This window comes from Trichosurus vulpecula, chromosome 9, assembly GCF_011100635.1.
Source record: "Trichosurus vulpecula isolate mTriVul1 chromosome 9, mTriVul1.pri, whole genome shotgun sequence".
Lineage (NCBI taxonomy): Eukaryota > Metazoa > Chordata > Mammalia > Diprotodontia > Phalangeridae > Trichosurus > Trichosurus vulpecula.
In genome coordinates this window covers 39,931,895-39,956,246 of record NC_050581.1, presented here as the reverse complement: position 1 = coordinate 39,956,246, position 24,352 = coordinate 39,931,895, and the positions used below count along the sequence as shown (strand labels likewise).

General features: G+C 38.2%; 1 protein-coding gene across 7 annotated transcripts in view; it reads right to left on the bottom strand.

Annotated features, from left to right (window-relative positions):
* Positions 1-24,352, bottom strand: part of SMARCA2 (SWI/SNF related, matrix associated, actin dependent regulator of chromatin, subfamily a, member 2) — a 212,742-nt gene that overhangs the window by 44,188 nt on the left and 144,202 nt on the right. For all 7 annotated transcript variants that reach the window (XM_036739114.1, XM_036739118.1, XM_036739116.1 and 4 more), the window contains one exon: positions 19,258-19,476. In XM_036739114.1, coding sequence (XP_036595009.1) covers positions 19,258-19,476 — 219 coding nt within the window. The remainder of the gene's footprint in view (positions 1-19,257; positions 19,477-24,352) is intronic.

The following is a 24,352-nucleotide window of genomic DNA, read 5'->3' as shown; positions in this document are numbered from 1 at the left end:
ACCAAAAAGCTCTGTCATAGCACAGTAAGGGAAAAATTCAAAAAGAAAAATATAGAAAGAAAACTATTCTTTGATTTTTTTAGTTCTTCTTCCAAACTAGATATTACCAAGTAAATATTCATTTGCCTCTTTAAATATAAAGAATGGAGAAGTTGGGTAGAATAAATGTTTTGGACCATAACTGGGTAAAGGATACAAATAAACTGGACAGGATCATCAGACTCGAGTAATAACAAGATAAAATGGTGGAAAGTATAACAACAAAAAAATCCAGTGGAAGCATATTAATGAATTTATAGGGTAGAAGTTCTTAATCTAATTTATGTGTTCAGTCTGATGAGGACTATGCACCCCTTTACCATGTTTTTAATGTTTTTTATGTTTAATGTTTTTATGTTTTTTAAAAAATGTGTTTAAATATTTTTTAAAAACATGTTTAAATGGTTTTGTTAAACACAAAATTAAGTACGTAGGACTACGAAGGAAATAAATTATAATAAAATTATAAGTTATCAAAATAAGAAAAAAACAAATTTGTAACCCTCAGATTAAGAATCATTGTTATAGAGGCAGCTAGGTTGTGCAGTGAGTAGAGCACCATCCCTGGAGTCAGGAGGACCTGAGTTCAAATGTGACCTCAGACACTTGACACATATGCTAGCTGTGAGACGTTGGGCAAGTCACTTAACCCCAATTGCCCTGCCCCCCACAAAAAAAACCAAACCAAAAAAAGAATCATTGTTATAGGGCAAAGTCTGCAACAGTGAGCCAATCTTTTTGGAATTTTGACAAATTAACTTTTTGATTTCACAAACTCTCCTCTACAGTCTTTTATCTTCCCAAGACACCATTATCACATAAAATAATTATTTTAAAAATTAAAGAGATTTAAAATTACTTTCATCTTGAAACACTGGGGAAAATTTCACAACATTCCATGATCCAACTGGAGAGATTTAGTCCTTCAGGGATACTCATTAATTCATTCAACTACTACAACTTTAGCACTGTACTGTTTGCTATGGGGGCCAAAATAAAAGTATAATTTGTAGTCTTTACCCTTCAAAATAGAAATCCAAGGTCTTGATTTATACAGAATTGGTTAATAAGCCCTTGATCCAAGTGAGATGACAGACACAGTGTTTGGATACCTTAAATTACTAGGTAGTGGTGGTAGTAGTAGCAGCAGCAGCAGCAGCAGCAGCAGTAGTAGTAGTAGTAGTAGTATGTCTCATATGCACACTATGTGATCCTGCCTATCACTTAGTGACAGCTCTAGACAACTCTCCAAGACTATAAGTTGCAAAAAAGGTGTCAACCTGCATTGACCTAAAAGTTCCCTATAATGATGAAATGACAGGTTCAGTCCCTATCTGTATTATCATTATCATTATCCATGATCTCATCAACAGAGACATTTCCTCCACCTGAGCAGAGAGCAAGCCATCTCTATTGTCTCATCACGTACCATTTTTATCAATGTTTTACCTAAAGCATTTTGTTCCATCTACTCCTCAGAAGATCTACACAAGATGGTGGAGGCCTTCCTTTAGTTCTTATTACATGATGGGAACACAGGCACACTAATAAAATATTGTGAATTGGTCCAGATTTTCCAAAAGCAATTTGGAATTAATTATTAAAGTAACTCAAATGACTATATTCTTTGGTCCAGAGAATCTACTCTCCAATAGGGAAGCCAAGGAGGTCAAAAACAGAAAGAAAGAGCCTTTATTCACCAAAGTATTCATAAAAGCCCTTTCTGTGGTAGTAAAAAACTAGAAATTAAATAGGCACCTAACAAATAGGGAATTACTAGCCAAATAGTGGCACAAAAATTTAAGGGAATGTTGCTATACCATAAGAAAAAATTAATATGAAGGCTTAGGAAAAACAAGGGAAGGCTTACACAATTCTGGCTTTTCCAGAAAGCACTCTCAGCTATTCCTTCTCATGCCCCCTAATTATACATGTTGCCCAAGGTTCTGTCCCACACACTTACTGATTTGACAACTCTTCTTTTTCTCTACTCTCTTTCCCTTGGTCCTTCTCTGTCTTTCTCCCTCTGTCTCTGTGTCTGTCTCTTTCAGTGATCCCATGTGTTTAACCATCATCTCTATGTAGCTGATCCCAGATTTATATATCCAGCCTAATTCTCTCCCTTGAAGTTTAATTCCAGATAAACAATTATCTATCGGACAATTCAATCCCAGAAACATCCTAAATGAGAAATATCTGAAAATGAACTTTTCTATTCCCCTAAACCCTGCTCTTTCCCAATACTTTCTATTTTTAAAGAAGGCACTACTAACTTTCTAAACTCCCAGGTTCATAATCTCAGCAACACACTTGAATCCTCATTCTCTCTCACCCTGCATAATCAGTTGCCAAATCTTGCTGTAACCATATTCACAATGTCCCTAACATCCGACTGCTTTTTTACAATTAAATAGTTACCACCTAAGTTCAAGGCCTTATCAGCTCTCCTCATGACTTTTCCAAGAAGCTCCTAATTATTCTCCATACTTCTAGTCTCTGACCACTCTAGTCCATTCTACACACTGCTGCCAAAGTCATTTTCCTTAAGCACAGATGTGATTGTGTGACCCTCTCACTCCACTAATTCCAGTGGCTTCCTATTGCCTTTTGAATAAAACATAAACTCTGTTTAGCTTTTAAAGGCCTATCCAACCTGGCCTCAATATACTATTCCAGCCTCATTGAGCATTATTCTTTCTCTTACACTCTCCGATCCAGCCAAGCTACCCTTCTCTCTGTTCCTCACACACAACACTCACTGTACTGTCTCTTCACTAGCCATCTTTCACCTCCCATGCCTCTGATGTGCTTCCTTATTGTTGCTCAGTTGTGTCTGACTCTTTGTGACCCCATTTGGTGTTTTCTTGGCAAAGATACCGGAATGGTTTGCTGTTTCCTTCTCCAGATCATTTTACAGATGTGGAAACTGAGTCAAACAGGGTGACATGACTCACCTAGGGTTGCACAGCTAGTAAGTATGGGAGGTCAGAATTGAACTCAGGAAAAAGAGTCTTCCTAACTCCAAGATGGGTGCTCTATCTACCATGCCACCTAGCTGCCCCACGCCCTCTCTTTACCTCTACCTTATAGAGCCCCTCTCTTTTAAGATGCACCTGTCTTTTGTATGAAATCTTCCCAGATCCCCAATTGCTAGTGGCCTTACTTCCAAATGACCTTGTATTTAACTACCTTGTATGTATTTGTATTGATATTTATGCTATATATTTTTTCTATATATTTTTCTATGTATTTGTTATTTTCCCATTTATAATCCAGCCTCATTTCAAGCAGGGATGGTTTCATTCTTCATATTTGTATCTTCAACCCTTTTATAGTGCCTGTCACAAAGAAAGCACTTAATACTTTCTGATTAATTGAACAGATGCAGAATAAATAAGCAGTCAAGAAAATTATATATACATATATATGTATATAACTGCAACCCTATACATGAAAATATCATAAAAACAAAAAATTAAACAAAACAAAACTGAATGAAGTGTAATTGTACTGTCTAAGCTGGGTCCTCAAGAAGTTAAGAAAAGCTATAGAAGAATTAAGAAAAAGTAATTCCCTCTTTTTATTACAGAGGTTGGAGAATAGGAGGGTGGAACATTATATATACAAAGGCGGTTTAATTTTGCTGAAATGCTTTCCCCCTTCTCTTTCTTCAAAGGTTTGTTGCAAGGGATGGCTTGCCGAGAGAGGGGAGGAGAAAGCAATATATTCAAGAATAAATGTAAAGTAAAAATAAAATGCATTGATTTAAAGAAAATTGGTTAAGCATACAATACTTGGACTATGCATATGTTAGCTCCTTATCTTAATAGATCATAGGATCATAGATTTAAAGTTGAAAGAGACCTTAGAGGTTATATAATAGTAAGTGGCACAGCACTGGTGTTCTGACTCCAAATCTAGCTCTCTTTCTACTGTACAGTGATGACCAATCTTCCTCCTTTCTTATTTGATACCATTTCTTGTGATCTAGTCATGACTGCCAATATGCTGCAGCCTAGCTGATCCCAACATACATCTTTCTATGTTGCCTTTGGGGTTACTTCCAAATTTAATTATTCAATGACTATGGCATTCCATTATACTTATACACATATACATGCACAGATACAGCAAGAACATATTTTGTTGTATATACAATGAATATATTATCTATATCATATATACAATGTATATATTGTTTGTATATATGTTACAACATGTACATTGTAGGTATATATGTACACACATATATGTGTGTATATATATGCATATGTACATATAATAACCAGAATATTGGTGTTAAAATAGATTATTTTTTTTGTGTGTAAAAGGTAGTTTGGCATTTCTGAAAAGTCTAGACAATTTCCTAAACACAATTCAATACACTCTCTTCATTTTATTCAATTCTGTGCTTAGTTCTTTGTCCATTTATCAAAGTTGTCCAAGATATATGCACTGATGGACTAACTCAATGGACTATTTATCCAACTATCCGACCTCATGTCCTAGTCTGAACAATAGGCTTTGCTCATTTTTCTTTCTGTGTGAATTTTTAGGCTGCTCTCTCTCCAGTCTTTGTGAAAAACATTTGCAATGTTTGCAGCTTAGTCCCATAAGCTCAATAACTTCCCTAAAAAAGAACATCTGGATGTTGCATGTATGTATGTATGTATGTATGTATGTATACACATATATACACACATACATATACACCAATACAAACACAAACATAGATACACATATACACATACAGATACACATATGTGCATGCATATATATTCAAGTATGCGTAACTATAAATATATGTATGTGTAGTATGCATATAGATATATTATGTACTTGCATATATGTGTGCACGTATAGGTTGCATTATTTTATATGTACATTATAACACATATATAGTATACTTACATCCTGGGTGGTACATATACACATGTATGTACACACATATACGTATATAGTATACCTACATACTAGGTGGTGCAGTGGATAGAGTACCAGCCCTGGAGTCAGGAAGATTCATCTTCCTGACTTCAAATCCATTCTCAGGCACTTACTAGTCATGTGACCCTGGGCCAATCACTTAACCCTGTTTGCCTCAGTTTCTTCATCTGTAAAATAAGCTGGAGAAGGAAATGTATTTTTGTCAAGAAAACCCCAAATGGGGTCACAAAGAGTTCGATGTAACTGAAACAACTGAACAACACACCCATATATACATGTATGTGTGTGTGTATGTTAAACCAGGTACCATAGATTATGCCAATTTGAAAGCATTAAGGGATAAGGTTTCAAGAAATCTTAAGGAGAGGGAAAGATGGGATTGTCACCCCCTGAAAAAAAAACCCACAGAAAGACTTATTCCCTCTGGGAGGGGAGGGGATGTATGTGTATGCGTGTATATGTATGTGTGTGTGACACATCGATACACATATATAAAAGAAATATATCATAAAACACATTATTCAATATTGTTTTGTTTTTGATAATGTTGTTCTTTCCATTATAGTATTGTAATCATATGTATCTGTTTAATTAATCAATCAGAAAGTATTTATTAATGTCTACTTTGTGACAGGAACCGGGAAAAGTGCTGGAGATATAGGTATAAAGAATGAAACAACCCCTACATAAACAATAATTTGTGTGAATATGTACATGTGTGTATATGCATGCAGATAGACAGAGTGCATATGTGCAGTGTATACTTATACATGTTTACACGTGTGTGCATGCATATACATGTGTGAATGTGTGTGTAGATTGCAATTGCGTATATGTACATGTGTGTATATATAAATATGTACGTGTGTATGTGTGTGTGTGTGTGTGTGTGTACATACACCGATATTCTTGCTTTATCCTCTTTATGTACTCATGGAATTGAATGCCAAAGTAGTGGTTTCTCTGTCTCTGATGACATGTTCATCAACGTGTTTCATTCTCTATTTGTTGTCCTTCCTTTCTATTCATCTATAAAGCTCTTAGAATGCTCCGGCTTAGTTGGGTCTTATGCCAAACTTTCTACAGGCCTCATTTTCTCTCCATCAGTCTTCCTTGTTTATTGAGGCAATAGTGCTCGTTAGCTTCTATGGTCTTCTTCTACCATGAGGTTCTGCAAATGAATTTGCATTTTAAACTGGTATTTTCCTTTGGACGCCATGCCTTTCTGCTTGGCGAGAAAATCAAATGTGTCCTGGGAGGTTTATGTAGTTTTTTAAAGCAATTATGGAAACTGTTACATCAGTTAAATTTCTGTAGGACAAAATGACAGGAATCTCTTATTCTATTACTAATATTAGTAATTATTTGTTAGTAATAATAATGACTGATAAATGAATAAAACAGAATTTATTAAGTAACTATTCTGTCCACTGCACTGTGCCAAGCCCTTGGGATAGAAAGACAAAAAGAGAGACAGCCCCTGTTCACAAGAAGTTCACATCCTAATTGAGCGAGAAAACATTTTTTTGAGGGTTCAGCTACAGGGCAGATGAAATACCAGAAGGCACCAGCGGTACGGTAGAAAGCCTAGTAGTCCTTAGGGTATATTTATGGAGCAGATGGTAGTGGCTGAAAGTTTGGAGTGTGTAAGATCAAGACAGATGGTGAGGCCTGGTGGTCCACCATCTTACCAGAAAGATTGTAGTTGCCAATTTCCAGCTCATTCAGGTAGGATGAGTAGCTGTGTCGTCTTTGCAGGTAGGGGTCTAGAGGGAGCTGGCTCAGCAATATGGGGAAGTGGGAAGTAGGCCTAGAGGTCTGAGTGGAGCAGAAATTTGGGTTCCCTCACAAAGTCTTGAGAATTGGGGTAGAGACAAAATCCAACCAGAGGGGGAAGGGGACATCCTCATTTAAGATGGGAGAGAAGGGTCCCCAACTATGGTATCTGAGCAGCCAGGGTTAAAGGAAAAGGTAAAATAAAGATGAGAGTGGCTCTGCTAATGGTTATTCCTTCCCAGCCTTCAGGGTTGGAGTCGGGACAGCCTAGGTTACAAGATGGGGAAAGGGTGCCCTCACTTTTTCTTTCCCGCCAGGCTGCCCCAGATTCTGGGACACTTAACCCTTTAGGAGGGATGTCACAAGTACCATCTCTCTTTTACAGATGAGGAGCATAAGTGACTTGTCCATGGTCACACAACCAGTAAGTACTAGATATAGAACTAAAACTCTTGTCTCTCTTTATTCCAAGTCCAGCAGTCTCTCTACTTCAACAAGCTGCTACCCATCTGCCCTAGTCTGCAAGTCAAATGGCATCCGTGGTTTATAGCATGTGACTAGCTTCTGTACCTGTCCTTCCAATGAGAAAAAGAATCTACCCACCTTCAGTGCTGCCAGCCAATTGGCAGGTGACATTAGGTCCTAAGAAGCTTGGAAGAAGGGGCCAGGCCAGGCCTGGAGTCCATGCATGGAGAAGTATGGAAGCTTGTTTATCAAATGGGATGGAAAATCATGTGCTAAGCACTTACCTTGTGCCAAACATTGTGCTAAGTGCTAGGGATACAAATAGAAAATCAAGATAGTCTTTGCTCTCAAGAAGTTCATGTTGTGATTGGGGGAGACAGCACCTAAGGGAGAGACTCATGTTTGTGTTCAGCTCATGGAAGACCAGGAAGGTCAGGTAGCACTTAGGCAGAGAAAGGAGCAGGATAGAAGCCAAGGTCTGGAGAATCTTGGGACTTAGGGCAGGGCAGATGGTCACCTTATCAAGAAGACAGAAGTGGCAAGGGTTATAGTGAAGTGGGTTTCCCAGATATCCCCAAATTTCTAAATGCAGAAAGGCAGCTTGGTGTGATGGATAGAACATTTGTTTTTGTACAAGGACTACTGTATTGATTACTTTGTTAAAGATCATATGTGAAGGGCTAAAGGTGCCTTTAACTTGTTGCACCTAAAATTAAACAATCTTTTTTCAATAGGGTTCAGGTTACATTTAATAGTTCTACCAAACTTCTTCTTGATCACAAAAATTCAACATTGGAAAATAATGAAAGTATCCAGTAGACCAGGTGTAGGGAACCTGTGGCCCTCTAGGTTCTCAAGTGCCACCCTTTGACTGAATCCAAACTTCACTGAACAAATCCCCTTAATGAGAGGATTTGCTCTGTAAAACTTGGACTCAGTCAAAAGGGGGCACCCAAGGACCTAGAAGGCCACATGTGGCCTCCAGGATGCAGGTTCCCCACCCCTGGGTAGACATTAAAGACAAAGCAAATAGCTGCCTGAGGAAGACAGAGTGGTTTTCATTCATAGGCTGAGATAAAATGGATATTTTTGGTTACATACTTTTCCCCTTTTTCTTGAAATTTCAAAGTTAACAATGATTTGGGGAGAGGTGGAGTTTGGAGCTGTCAGAAGCAAATTCTTCAGTGCCGAATTTAACGTATAGACACGATGAGCACAGGATTTCACATGCGAAAGTGGTAGATTAGCAGCTCTGTTATTGGTTATGCTTTGAGATAATCAGGTGAGATAAGTTAAGTATATTAATCTCATTTTGCTGAAAGGAAAGTAGGCATAATGCTAGACATTCGGTATAAAACTACTGTAAAGTTCATGGAGAAGGTGTCTAAGTATCAGGACTGATGCAATCAATTTTATGAATCTCCATCTAAGAAGTCTCATTTTAAATACTTAGCTTCACAAACATTATCTCATTTGAGCCTCACAACAGTCCTGAGGCAGATGCATTATAATCCTCATTTTTTCCAGTTAAGGTAATATGACTTGTCCAAGGTCACAGCTATTAAGTGTTCAAAGCTAGATTTGAGCTCAGGTCCTCCTGATTCCAGGCTCAGTGTTCTACTCACTGAATTACCTAGCTGCTTCAAAAAATAAGAGAGAGTATGAGGTCTCTAACACAGGGTTATAAATATGTTATTATGTTTTCTCATTTCTTCTGGGTCAGGCAAGTTTATGGTAATGCAGAATCTTAACATTTAATTACCATAGATATAGCTAGAGCAGCTAGGTGGTGCAGTGGATAGAGTGCAGGCCCTGGAGACAAGAGGAACTGAGCTCAAATGTGTCCTCAGACACTTACTAGCTGTATGACCCTGGGCAAGTCACTTCACCCTGTTTGCCTCAGTTTCTTCATCTGTAAAATGAGCGGGAGAAGGAAATGGTGAACCACTCCAGTATCTTTGCCGAGAAGACCCCAAATGGGGTCACAGAGAGTCAGATGTAACTGACTAAACAACAATCATAAACTTAAATATTGTTATTACTACATCATTTTTTTTAATAATAATAGCAATTAAGGGCAATTAGTTGCCCAGAAGGCAACTAACTCTGTGCTTTAAGACTAAAGAATGTAGAAAGAAAAAAATGATGAGTTATTTTCCCAAAAGGATGAAATTATAAATATGTCACAAAGGAGAGAACTTTATAGAATTTTTTGTTTTTGTTTTTGGAGGAAGAAGACAAGGCAAGAGGTTAAGTGACTTGCCCAAGGTTATAAAGCTTGTAAGTGTCAAGTGTCCGAGGCCCCATTTGAACTCAGGTCCTCCTGACTCCAGGGCTGGTGCTCTACTTACCGTGCCACCTAGCTGCCCCAACTTTGTGGAATTTTAACCTATTTTTCAGTCTCATGACCAGTTAAAAATGGTAGTAGGAGTATTATCAAGAGAAGCTCTCTCTCCATTACTGAACTCATGAGTGCAGTCTTCCTCCCCATAATACGCCCTGCTCTACCCTTGAATCACAGAGCATTGTAATACTGCATTGTGGAGAGAATATTGGATTTAAGAGTCAGGCAGACCTGGGTTCAAATCCCCCAGAAGTGCACTAGCTGTATGACCCTGAATAAGTCACTTGATCTTTATATGTCTCAGGAAAGCTTTTGGTACTTAAATACCAAGATGCTGACTTGCTAATCTTTCTTGCTGCACATGATGAAGACCATAGTTCCTTTGTACATCTACAATCTCCAGATTCCTAGAATGTTAGGACAGGAACGGGTCTTAGAGATCATCCTGTCTACCTCTCCTCATTTTACAAGGGAGGAAAACAAGGCTAAGAAAGGATAAACGACCATTCAGGATTATATAGGTGGTTTATTAGACTTGGTCTCAAAGCTCCAACAGCCATTTTTTAAAAAAATGACTCCACTAAATTATTGAGTAAGTTAGCTTGTTACTTCACATTAATCCAGACTGATTCTAGCGCTACCTTTATCACACCCAGAGGCAGCAGGCTAGGTGTTGTGGTTTAGTCGTTTTTCAGTCATGTTTGACTCTTGGTGACCCCATTTGGGGTTTCCTTGGCAGAGATACTGGAGTGGTTTGCCATTTCCTTCTCCAGCTCATTTTACAGATGAAGAAACCAAGGCAAACAGGATTAAGTGACTTGCCCAAGGTCTGAGGCCAGATTTAGGTAGCACAGTAGATTAAGGAATTCAGATCCTGCCTCAGGTACTTATTGTCCTTTCTCTTCTTTTCGTTGGCAATCTCTTCACCTCTCTGTACCCCTCTTTGTCTCCCCCATAGTGAGGTGAATGTCACCGTTCACAACCAGCTGGAACTCAGGAATTCCTCCAATGTCCTGGGCATCATCTGGGGGGCTGTGGAGCCTGGTAAGGAAGCCCCTTGGTCAACTTGCCACCCTATGTGTGGCCTTGGGCAAGTCTCATAACCTTAGTTTCCTAATCTGTAAGATGGGGCTAATCATAGCACCTATCTCACAAAGTTATCATGAGCATTAAATGAGATAATATCTATAAAACATTTAGCAAACCTTAAAGCACAACATAAATGCTAGTTGTTATTATGTCCTCCCTCTCAGGTGGTTAGAATTAAAAGGAAAATGGGAATATATATAATTGATAAAACTATGTTGTTAACTGGTTGGTCCTGGACGAATAAACTTTGGTCATGAACTACAACATATCAGCAAATAGTTAAAAACATCACTTCTAATGCTTTAATAAATGAAAAGTCCTTTCTACCTTTCCCCAACTAACTTCAAAATATATATTTAGAAATTTGTCAGGAAGTTAAAGGGGAAAGGCTATTTGTTTTATTTCCCTCTGTCACAGTACTTGGCTCTCCCCCAATCTACCAGGTATCAATCATGGTCTAAATTGATATTTAAAAGATTTTCCATCCTGTTTCTTAAGAAATTCTCTTTAAAAAAAAGTGCAAAAGGATCCACTATGAAAGACAAATAAAGGCAACTAAACAAATGTAAATTATCTGTGAAAAAATATAAGACAGTTCTTCGAATATTTACTCTCCTATTCTGTCCTTCTTTGATGAGTCTAACGATCACAGAAATTCATTTGGTTTTTGGATATTTGGAAGAAGGTCCTAATTAACTGTGATCACTTCCCAATAGCCAGTCTGAATTTTAACTCTTTTGAAAGCAAATGTTTGAGGCACAGGCCCAGGAATTTCAAAAAGATCAAAAAAAAAAAAGCTAAAATTCCAGCTGTTAGGAAACAGACATGATTTAAAAAAAATAATCCAATCCTTTGCTCGGTTTTGAATATCTCATTTATTTAGAATTGAAGTCGTTTAGTTGGACTTTAATTAGTCCTCTTGCAGGTACTAATCAGGATCTGAACACTTCCCTAGTGCTGACAGTTAAATAATAAAGCATGTTTTAAGGCCCCATCATTGTTACAGTATTGTAGTCACTTGAGTCTTGTGAATGGAATAAAATGGCAGAAAGTAAGAGGAATTCTTCAGACTACTGTCAAATGCTGCACGCCATGTTATTAATAGGTTACAGCCCTTCTCTCTACCTTCGAAAAACAGCTCCCTTCTTACCTATTCAATTTTTCCTTTGTTCCTCGTGGCTCACAGAGCCTGTCATTCGCTGCTACCCAAATCCATTTTCTAGGGCCTTAGCTCTCCCTTGTGTATAAAAAAGGAAATGCAGTTTGCTGGAAATTTCTGCCCCAGTTAACTGAGGCGACCCATTTTTGGAAAAGGAAAATGGCCCTAATTATTCCTATGAATCCTTAGCTCTTAACACGGCGCCTTATCCATAGTTAGCACTTAACAAATGCTTGGGGACTGACTGACTGAGAGTACACGGCTTCCTACAGCTAAAGATGGTGTGCAGTGATATATGGGAACTTGTTGCAAAGGACATCTCAAACATATTAAGTACCAATAGGTTTGATGGGAGTCTCCAAAACTTGGCATTTTTCTCATAAATTAAATAAAGGAATATTTTTTTTTCTCCTTCCAGAAGAGCTAGAAAGTGATGGAGACATCTTCATGTCCATTGCCTGGCCTTCTAGAAGGACCACAGTAGTGCCAATTCAGAAAGCTGGAAATCTATCCTAATTTAGAGACCTCAGGAGAGGAAATCCTATACCCTAATAGATGCTAACCCATTCTAAAGTTAAATCACTCTTTTTGTGCAGAAATAGTTCTTCCACTCTCATGCCAAAAGTTTAATTGAATCCCTTTGTTCCAGCCTCAGCAGAGATATGCCTAGTAGACACAAATTGAGACATTTGCGGTCTTCCTTCAACATTTCATCTTCTCTTTTCCAGCTCTTCTTTAATCATCTTCCTGACTGACTCCCCACTGAATCTTCTCCAAGTTCTATATATGCTTTTTTAGTTGTGAAGCTCAGGATTAGGTACCTTACTTAAAGCAGCACTGAGCATGATGGGAGGATGACAATTTTTATTAATTATGTATCCAGTATCATGCTGCTTTATAAAATACAGTGTTAAAGTATTCTGTAAGAAGTCGTATTTTATTTTGCTTATTACTTACTCCTAAGCATCCGAGACTATTAGTTAAAATTTCCTTTGCCTTTAAAAATTTTTTTTGGGGGGGGTAGTTTTTTTTAGCTGCCAGGATTGATTTAGAAAGAAGCAGTGACAACGACTGTGTGGACTCCATATGGGCTCATAAATCAAAGGCAATTCAATTTCTCACCTGGCAATGAGGCCAGCAGGGAAGGAGAGTGAAGCAATTCTGTCTTCCCTCATTCTCTGTCTTGAAATCCTATTACTCCAAAAGCCTTCTTTCTAAAGAAATAGAAAGATCTGAGGACACTGCCATCATTTATATCTTATTTAGGTGGCTACCTACATATAACATTGGGCAAGATAAACAGAAACTCTCCTTCATCTCCCGACACTTACAGTGTAAACCAGGAAATGTTGGCATGAGTGTTCATGCTAGCACACATACCGAGGGAGGAGGCTGTGGAGGGCAAGACGAGCACCAGTAAGCAAGCAGTCTGAGGTGACAGTGAGCGACTTTTGCATACAACAGTTTTAAGACTTCAGGTTCATTATAAGAAACAAAAATACCCTAGACACAATCAGAGAGGCAATTAGAGATTACAAACCATGGAACTTAGATGGCGCCCCAGATGTGCACACCCAACTACTCCTGAACTTTTAATAGAAGAAGTATTATACATATTACAAAAAGGCTGGGGTAAGGTGGGGGGTGGGGAGGGAGTGGAAGAGGGCTTGGCAGCTATGATTGAAGAAGCAAGAAGAGTAGAATCAGGGCCTTCCCAAAATAGCAGCTTTGACCCAATTTTATCTGTAGTAGCACTCAAGCTTACCCCAATTTTACAAAAAACTTTTGAGTCTATAATACTGAATTAGGATTGTCTAAACACATTACTGCTGTTGCTGCTAATAACATGGATAATAATAATAACTGCTAACATTTATATAGTGCTTTAAGGTTTGCCAAGTACTTTAGGTATGTTAACTAATTGAATCCTTACAACAACCTTGTGAGAGAGGTCTATCATTACCCCCATTTTATGGGTGAACACGCAGAGGCACACAGAGGCTAAGTGACATGGCCAGAGTCACATAAGGTGTCTGAGGCAGAATTCAAATTAAGTTCTTCCTGGCCCCCAACCCTGCACTACTGTGTGCCAGCTTGCGGCCCAATGACAGCACACCAATATTTAGACCATTCTAAACAGGATTTCTTCTTTGGGAAAGACTTTGTATTTTGTGATCAATGCCTCAGTCATCATTTTTAATACTGATGATCACTAAATATCTAAAAATCACAAAATACTTGGGCTATTTGAGCTTTCTAATTGTTTGGATTAAAAATATATAGAAGTGTATTGTTTTCTAGAGATAATATGGAAACAGATTCTTCCTCCCCCATCATTCTGGGGCAGGGGTGGGGGGAAGCTATAAAAATGCTGTTACTATTACCAGGGCAATTCAGAGGTGAGTTTCCAATTTTTTAGGCCATTCCAAATACAGCAGGAAAATGATCTAAGACTTAACTGTTTTTCTCAATTCAAAAATTTCAAGTTTCTTAACTTTGTTGCCAGGTCAGTTTTCTTTTGCTTTAAAGACCAGTTCCCAGTGACTATAAAGTTTGAGAACAGGGTTATGAACATCTAAAAGAGTGAGAACGATGAACTGTAATCCTTTCCATCTCATCAGTAAACACTCAGTTTACTTCTGGAAAATCACATATAACAAATTTCACAAAATCAAAGTCCTGTCACTTTAAGCTTCCACATCATACTCTTCTTCTTCTTTGACACTGAGGCAGGGGAAGCATCAGGTGTAGACAACTTTTTCAGGAAATTTAGTAGAAAAGGCTCAAGTGAAAAGATTCAACCTTAGTGAGATAGAAAGACCAAAGAAAGCCTTGAGGGAGGTTAGAGACATTAAGGAAAGATCCATTAAGGAAGTAAAGATTGAAAAGGAAAGAGAAGGCTGAGCAAGCTCCCAGAAGAGATTAGGGGAAAAGGGCTCTAGAGCATGAATGGAAGAGTTAGCTGTGGTGAGGAGTAGTTTACTCCTCCTGTGACCGGAGGGAAAAGAGAGTAAGTATATAATGATGTTTCTATGTTTTGAGGAATGGGCCAGGGGAATTGAGAGAACTCACCTTGGTGGGCCTCAGTCTCTTCAGTGACAAAGGAAGCTAAGTCATCTTCTCTAAGTGCAGGGTATGTGGGGGGCTTGAGGCGAAAGGAAAAGGTTTGTAACATTTACTGGACTGAACGAAATTAGCAGCAATGGGGGCAGAGCTGACGCTATGCTCCTCTATTGTTTAGTAAGTGAAATCAACTCACTGTTTTCTCCAGCAGGCTTCAGCAGCATGGGAGCTGGAGGAGATAATTTGGATGGTGGGGGTTGCAAAGTGATACCTGAAGTAGCAGACCTTGGTTTAAAGGCAAATGATGACTGGAAGAACAGGGATGGGTCACATGATCAGCGGTCACAATAATGGCAAAGGGTAGGAGAGAAGAAGGACAGGATGTCTTTTGGAAGCTTAAGATCTTGAGGATAATTATGAGATTACAAGACACTATAAGAGACGATGAAGTCTAATATGGGATCATGCTACATGGTCACATGCATATGTGAAGGTTGAGAAATTATGTGGTCATTTTGTTAAATGAATAACAAAGCACCTAGAGATGGAAGTAGATGGATTCAAGGGAAAGACCACGAATTAGGAGACTGGCTAGAACAGCAACCAAAATGGCAAGAGGGTGGTGTGAAAGGATTTCACACCTTTCTTTTTTTTTTCTTTTTGGAGGGGGGAAGTCAGGGCAATTGGGGTTAAGTGACTTGCCCAAGGTCACACAGCTAGTAAGTATGTCAAGTATCTGAGGCTGGATTTGAACTCAGGTCCTCCTGACTCCAGGGCCGGTGCTCTCCTCACTGTTGCCACCTGGCTGCCCCTCATGCCTTTCTTAAAAGATGGCAGAGTAATAATCTAGAAACAACAGGATGAGTCAGAGTGAGGAGAGGGATGCAACAAGGAGCAGAGGGGGAGGCATTGTTAAGGAAACATCAGGTTTCCATTAAAGGGAAGAAATAAAAGCAGAGCTAGTTGAAAATGCCAACTCACATTTCTGTTATGCTTGGTTATGCAAAGCACTTTCCTCACAAGTCCTATAAGATAGGTAGCATGTGCTTTATTGTTCCCCTTTTGAGGTTCCTACAGGTTAGGTGATGTAGGATCACAGATTTGGAGCTACAAGGGATTTGACCATGGTCAGCCATTTAAGAAGTAGCTGAGCCATGATTTGAACCCAGGGCTCCCAACTACAAGTCTATCATGCTATTCATTACCTCATGCTTCCTCCAGAGATGGCTGAGGATGAAGCAAGAGATCCAAAGGTCTCCATAGAATGCCCTGGGAAACTATCAAACTGGGCTGGAGTCGATCTGAGCCACAGCCAGTCTGACTGGATTAGGAATGAGAATTTGAGAGGTCAGATCAGTATCCAAAACAGGGAAAGTGACCCACTCCAATTCTTGGTATCTCTCCGTTAAACCTTTGGTTCACCTCTGTAGAACCACATTATAACAAATGTCACAAAATCACATCCCTGACACTGCCTGTTTCCACATCCTGCAGCTCCTTCTCTGGACTCCATCTCCACCTCACGGGCATGTCTCTTTCAGACTGTCTGCGCCATCAAGTAAAGCTACACCAACTGCTTATCTTCTACATGAAACCTATCATGGGGCTGGCATAAAATCAGCTTTGCTAGCCGTAAATCTCTGAGGTCTTCTGTGGCTTGCACCTTGCTCAATTGTGTCACTCAGATTAGAGACAAAATGCCAGGGCATTGGTGGTACCAAGAAACTATTACATATGCAAGTATAACCATTCCTTTGCAGAGACCTTGTCTATCCATTGGGTAGATGAATGAATGTAGTCTCTTCAATACGGCACTGGCCAAATTCCTGGTTAAGGTGACTGGATGTATCATCACTACGCATTATCGCTCTGTCCACACGAGTGGGGTCATGTTCCCTTCATGTTAAGGGTATGACTCTAGGTGACACTGGTCCAAGTCTAACGAATCAACGTTAAAGAATATAAATAATCCTCAACTAGAAAACAAATGACAGTAGCGTCCCATTTACCTAGAAGGGCTAGGAAATTAATTATATATTTTGGTTAAAGTAACCGTTATAACGTGTGACTATTAATTTTCAAAGTATTACAATACTATGAAGTAAACGTTGTTGTTTCAGTTGTGTCTGACTCTTTATGATCCTATTTCTTGTCAAAGATACTGGAGTGGTTTGCCATTTCCTTCTCCAGCTCATTTACAGATAAGGAGCTGAGGCAAACTGGGTTAAGTGACTTTCCCAGGGTCACACAGCCAGTAGGTGTCTGGGGTCAGATCTGAACTCATGAAGAGGAGTCTTCTCAACTCCAGACCTGGGATTCTATCCACTGTACCACCTGGCTGCCCAAAGTACACATTAAAACCACTTTAAATAATAGTTCATCTTTAGGGGTATCCAACTGACCTAACATGCATGTTTACATTGTTAATCTCAATAATCACTCTGCAATATTGTTTAAGAATATTTGGGTTATTTGAACTTTTTGTTTGAAATATAGGTAAGTGAAAGTTTACTGTTTTCTAGAGTGTGAGATTTCCACAGATCATCTCTACTTCACAACTCTCCGAAATATAACAGTAAGTTGGAAATACAATAGCATTCTCAGTGAAAATAAGGGACAGTTTGCCATTCTCCTTTTCTCACATCACAATAAACAGGGTAGGAAAAAGAGCTAAGACCAAATTATTTTTCCTAATCTAAAATTTTCGAGTCTCTCGACTTTTTGCTAGTAAGTTTTATTTATTTTAAAAAAAGGCAGTTTCCAGTGAGCACAAAGATGTGCTCAGACTCAGTCTTCTTCTTGGGTAATAAATAAGGACCTTAATACAAGGGCAATACCTTCAGGGCAACTCTGCTTGTAAACTCTGTAGAATGCATACATAAAGATTGACTCTAAAATACTGGGCCAGATAGTTATGTCACTTCCTGCAATACCCTAGGTACCTAATTTGTTTCTTAAATAAAAGAAGAAGAAAAAAATGAGGAAACCTCCTGTAGTTTTGAGATGAATGTGGGAAGAGTCCTCAATATAATGGCATAAATCTTAACTAGTCAAATCAAAATTCACAAAGCTGAAACAGAGGAAAGAAATTTACTAAATAATTGCATTAGAGTGTTGGGAGATCTGACCAGAGAACAGTGAAATCCGTCCATACCAGGTGGAGTAGAGTACAAGCATTACATTATAAACTCAAATGCCCAAATATAAAGGGGAAATCAGAGGACTGACAATGCTATTTGCTAGTTTCTGAATCTCTTTTTAGAGGACCACAAATCTCAGCCATTTCACAATCCAAATAATCTTTCTCTGTGTACAACATATCGAGTAAATCACATCTCAGGTGGTGACAAGACCCTCTCTCTCTCTTTTTAGCCTCCTGTCTTGGCCTACAGCCAAGAAGATCCACAGTCATCTGGCTATCTATCTACCATCTGGATCCTAGAAAGTATTTTCATCCAAATGATACTCTTTATTTTTTCTTTTGGTAGCATAAACAACATACAGCCACAGCTTCTCCCTTCCTTCAGTCTTTGAGCTAGTTACCCCATTCTGACCTAGCATTTTCTCTAACATCTATGGCTCATGGTACACATTCACTAATGCAGCCTAGAATGCAAATCCCTATGTATGGCTCATGGTGAGTATTCACTAACACAGCCCAGAATGTAAATCTCTAGACCACTTCACCAATCCATACTAAAAAATGATACTATATCAAGCCCAGAATGTGTGGCTGAATTTTCCAATGGCATTATGAGTTTATTTCAAATAAGCATCCCAAACCTAAATCAATCTGTAAATTTGAAACAAAAAGATCCTATGAGATTGCTGTTATTTCAGTGATCTCCACTGAGTACTGTGAAATTGATGGCAGCAGTTAGAATTAGAAATGAAGATATTCCAAAAGGAAATAACTGCTAGTTTATATCTGGATTGATTATATTTGCTTTTCCCACAAATGCACAAATTGCACATGAAATAACAATGCAGGCTTTAGGCTGCTATCTTATTCCAAAATATTTGTGATCTTGATTAAAGTATACACCTGTTTAAATAATACCTAAGTATTTGAGGGTGGAGCATAATCAACTTGTAATGACACTTTGGCCAGGATCATAGCTCTTGCGATGGAAAATTCAGTAGAAGCAACGAATTCTTTCACAGAAAAAGCTTTAAACCCCTCCCCCCAAAAACACGTACTACTTAATCACACAGCAATTCTAGGCAATCATCACAAATATTGAATAAAGAGTATTTTGCTCATTCGAATTGTCATCTCAAAGCACTCAGGTCACTGCATGCATATCCACTGGTAATTTTTTCTAATCCTGAAAGTTTAACCAATATATCCAGCAAAAAGGATAAAAGTCACACTTACCCTCAGCCACTGTTTCTCTGTGAGTGCATCGCTGTAGTCCACATCCCTGCGCTGGCGGGACCCTCTGCCAAATATTTTCTCTTCCTCTTCTTCACAGGTAAGCCTTTCTACTTCAGCATCATCTTTAATAATCCAGGACGGCAGCTCATCTTCTTCCATCAAGCGAGGCTTGCGTTTCGGGTTCCGGGCATCCTCCCTGCGCCGGTCCATGTCCATACGCTGGATAGTAATTGACGAAAATGTTAGGGAAAGTCAAGAAGAAAATCCCACATGTTATTTTATCAATTAAAATTATATGATTGACATAAAACCACTGTCTACTATTTCCGTCCCTTTTCCTGCTGTGTGAAGAATGGGTGTAATAGTCAATGATATTTGTTCACTAAATTTTATGAAATTTTTACATTTTGTTAAAATGTAAATTTTACTTTAGATAATGAATTTTTAAAAATATATTTTAGGTATGATTAATTAAAATATATTTTTTCCTAGAGTAGAATATTCCTTCCAGGATATAAATTTTTTTTTAAAAAAACCCTCAGACTTTTGAAGCACATTTTTATTCAAGTTATGAAATTACTTCCCACACAGAGAGAATTAAAACATCAGAAACAATCTAATTACTTAATGTGCCTCACATTACAGAATTTCCATAGGCTTGTTCAGGAATTTTTGGGTGGAAAAATAGTTTGTGTTCGATTTATTTACTATCTTCAGTATGCAGAGGCCTATACTAGACACTGAGAAGAAATGCATGCCACTCAATCCTTATGCTGTCTGTACATTTTAATGGAAAAAAGTATAAATCAGAGACATCTTGATCTCAAAGATAATTTAGTCTAGATTGATCAAGTTACAACAATTTTTATAGACATCATATTATGAATATTCTTGAATTATCGATTTCCCCACCTCACTCTCTCTTAAAAATTTGGTTTGTGTCTAAATCAATTGAATAACTGACTCATTTAGCTTTAATGTACTACTTAATGATCTAGTATCCTCTACAGGCTAAAAACACTCCACAGAATTTAACTTCACATTGCTCGGTATTAGGGATCAATCATGTTTAATATTTACATGATTTAGGATCACTAATTATTGAATTATTATTTTGCCCCAGTTTCCTGAATTCCATCCTTATGTATGTGAAACACAGGCTTTACTTTTTATGAATATCAAAATTACATTAAAATCCCCAAATACTGAATAAAAAAGTCAACCACCAACACTAACCTCAAAAAAATTAACATCATTGTCTCTGAATTTCTGCAAGTCTTAAATTCACTGACTCAAAGGAATTACTTTGACATATTTTTTGAGCCAAAAATCAGGGAATACTGTCTGATAAAGGATATTCCTTGTGCAAAAACTCATTAAAAATATACATTCTTTTTCCTGAAAGCAAAGCTATTTCAGAAAATCTGGGGTATTTGATTATGGTAACTATAGTAGAACCTCATTATGATACAGATTTGGCCATCCTATGGGTCATATAACATGGAGAGTCTATATGGAAGCTTCTAGTATTATCTCCTAATTGTGTACTACTGGAAACTCCACTGTGTTTCAACAGGTGAGAAATAGAAGATTAATGCTCATTCCTTTTTATATTGTGGTACCTAAAAAGAGGTTCCATATAGGGCATCTTCAACACTATTGGTGGCCTCATAAATAATTTATTTTAAAATATGATGCCAAAATGACATAAAATATGATGACACTACTTTTATGTTATATTGTTATGATTCTCTAGAACAGGGGTTCACAACAGGAGATACAATAAGCTTGTCAAGGGGTTATGGAGAATATATATTATCCTACTGAAATATTCCAAAAGTGGTATAGTATTAGTGAGCTGTGGCCTACATAAAACTTTCTTTATGAAAAATTATTCCCTCTATTGCTTATGTGCATATGCATGATACATGATGAATTTATTTCCTTTCATACCAAAGAGAGACATAGGTGAAGGGTTCCTAAAAGCCAAGGGGTGTGCTGAGGGCTTAAAAGTTTGGAAAGACTTGCTCTAGACCAATCATAATAAAATGACTAAAGAGTTAATTTTTTTTCATAGTCATGAGAATAAACATATTCAAACTTTTTATTGAAAGGGAAAATAAAATGATTTCTAGTTTCACTTTGTTAAAGATGGAAGATACAGTTTACTAGCATGAATTTAAGTACCTCATTGGTACCTTTTCCTCCCAACAAAATTCAATCTACAATATGCATGCATGTATAGTATGCATATATATTCAAGTTACCATTGAAGTTATCTAGAGCAAGAGAATTTTGAGTCAATTATTAGCAGTTAATAATCAGAACTTTTCCGCCTAAGTTTAAAGGTAAAAAACATATTTTCCCCAACTGGGCTATAAATTTTAGACCAATAAATCAATCATGAATTAAGTATTTTTCTTGTGCTGGGTGGAAAGCATAGGTTCTGGAAAATTGACATCTCCATAGATAATTAGCATGGGATAAATAGCTGTCTAAATCACCTTTCAGAAACAGAAGAGAAAAAATATGTAGAAAAGTTTTTTTTTTTTTTAGAAAATAATTATCCATCATATTGTCTATAAATATGCACAAGAGACAACTAAAGATATAAATTAGTAACCGTGACTCTATGTGCATAAATGTTTTGAATATATAATTGATTTTAATTTAGATACAGGTAACATTATTGAAATCTGTAAGTAATCCAAGTATTTGTTTTGGTCAGTACTTTGTTCTTTTCCCTTTACCATAGGTGCTGACAAGTCACCACATTTTATTTCTTTTTCCTCTGGTAGAAATGCTATTGAACTAAAATGGGCAAAAGACTAGGCTATGGTGAAGCAAAACTCCAGATAATCCATAAGTGAGATAGTTAGCCTCCGAATATACAAGGTAGTAGCCTAAAAAGGGTGAAGGGCACTGCAAAAGTTTTTACTTGCCTGTTAAACTACCCGAAGTCCACTCACACTCTATAATGACACCTTTACCTCTTGTTAAAAATTCCCCTTCCTTGTGGTGTTGGGAGCCTGCCTGCTTAGTTATGTTTGGAAATGTTATAATCAACAGCTGACACCCATTTACTATTTAGCTGTTTGCAAAAGGGGGGAGGGGATAATACTCTGTCCTTCCCCTACTAAGCTCCAGTCAGGAAAGCGGGCCCCAATGAGTCATGTTAACTATACTGAAGAGGCAGCTTTCAGTATAGTGGGCAGGGCTTCCTTGACTCAAAACTAACCTGATCTTTGGAAAAGGTCGAGTTTGAGGCCTCCTCCACTGACCTTTTTATCTGGCAGAGTGTGTAATGTAAAAAAAAAAAGATATATATATATATATATATATATACACATATATATATATATATATATATATATATACACACATACACACATACATATATATGCACATATATACATATATACACACATATACATATATATACATACATATATGTGTGTGTGTGTGTGTGTGTATCCTGCCTATAGGAGGGGAGGAGCAAGCCTGGTTCTCAATAGGTGACCTTACTTGATCAGTAGTGGGTAGGGCCTTAAGACACAGATCTTCTGCAGTCAATTTAGCTCCTAAGTCACAATTAGCTCCTAGGTAAGCTTTCTCTGTCCCTCTTGGTGGGCCAAAAAAAAAAAAAAACAAAAACAACCCACACCTTGGTTCTTCCACCTTTTTTGGGTGACTGCATAGCAAGGCCCACTGGAACTAGACCAAGTATTGGTTAGTAATCCAGTGCTATCTTCTTTTCAGAAATGACTGCACGTACAAAATAAGAAGCAATTCACTCTGGCTACATAATTAGTACACTTGCTTTTTTCAGTCATATATCTCCCCAATGCAATCCGTGATGCCAGTTGTCCTATACAATTCACTATTAGTACTATGTAGCCCCCCAGTCACACCCACCATGTGCTTCTCCGGTCCTGTTGGCATGAACCATAACTTGAATTCTTCACTGACTCTGGTATTCCATTACTCACAACCATGTAGTATCAGCATGCTGATACTGATGTTAAAAAGATGTGGGTGTTTATCTTAGAGGAGGCCTGGGGTTACTAAAAGTACTGCATAGTTTCCCAACTATTATGCAGTCCACTTTCCTACTATTCTTCAGTTCTGAGACCATTTTATTATCCATTTACATATCTATAAATACGTATGTACTAACGGACCAACTATGAGTTGTCCAACCAATGGCAACTGGACAATATGTATTTTTCATCCAATCCTTCTTTCCACATTGACAGGCTAAATTCTTGAGCAATTACAGACTGTTTTTGCCTTTGTGGAGTTCAGGGCCTTGATGCCATCAGTATAACATCTGGAAGACCTCATCATAATGGACAATCTCTACTCCTTTTGGAATCTGTCCTAGTCATCCTCCATGACAATATCCAACTACTTTGATGACTATATGTTTCGCTGTCTTATTTAGTGTTTGATGTTAATAATCAGAGGTAGTTTAAAGGATCTATTGCTATTTCTTTCAGGTAATCTTGTATGATCCTAATATAAACATACATACAGAGACACCTATATATGAAAGTACCTTGTTAGAGAAGGCCCTTTAGGGGCGGAGCCAAGATGGCAGCTGGAAAGCAGGGACGTACCTAAAGCTCTCCCCCAGGACCCTCCAAACACAGATAAAAAAATAGCTCTGAACAAATTCTAGAACTGCAGAACCCACAAAATAGCAGAGGGAAGCAGGGCTCCAGCCCAGGACAGCCTGGATGGTCACTGGGTAAGGTCTATCGCAGGGAGCTGGGAGCAGAGTGGAGCAGAGCCCAGTGTGGGCTGTGCCCAGAACAACCAGACCAGGAGCTGGGTGGAACAGGCCCTAGTGCCCTGAATCCGTGAGCTGTGGTAGTTACCAGAATTCTCAATTCACAAACACCAAAGACAACAGAGAAGGTTAGTGGGAAAAAACTGGTAGATTGTAGTGAAAGGAGCTTACTGTTTGGCCACCACCCCGAGGGCAGCAGAGGTAGCCCAGCTACAGAACTACAGCTGCAGTTGCTTCCAGCCCCAGGCCCAGCTGGTGGCAGGAATTAAGTGGCAGATCAGAGCAGGAGTGCAGAGCCTGCTC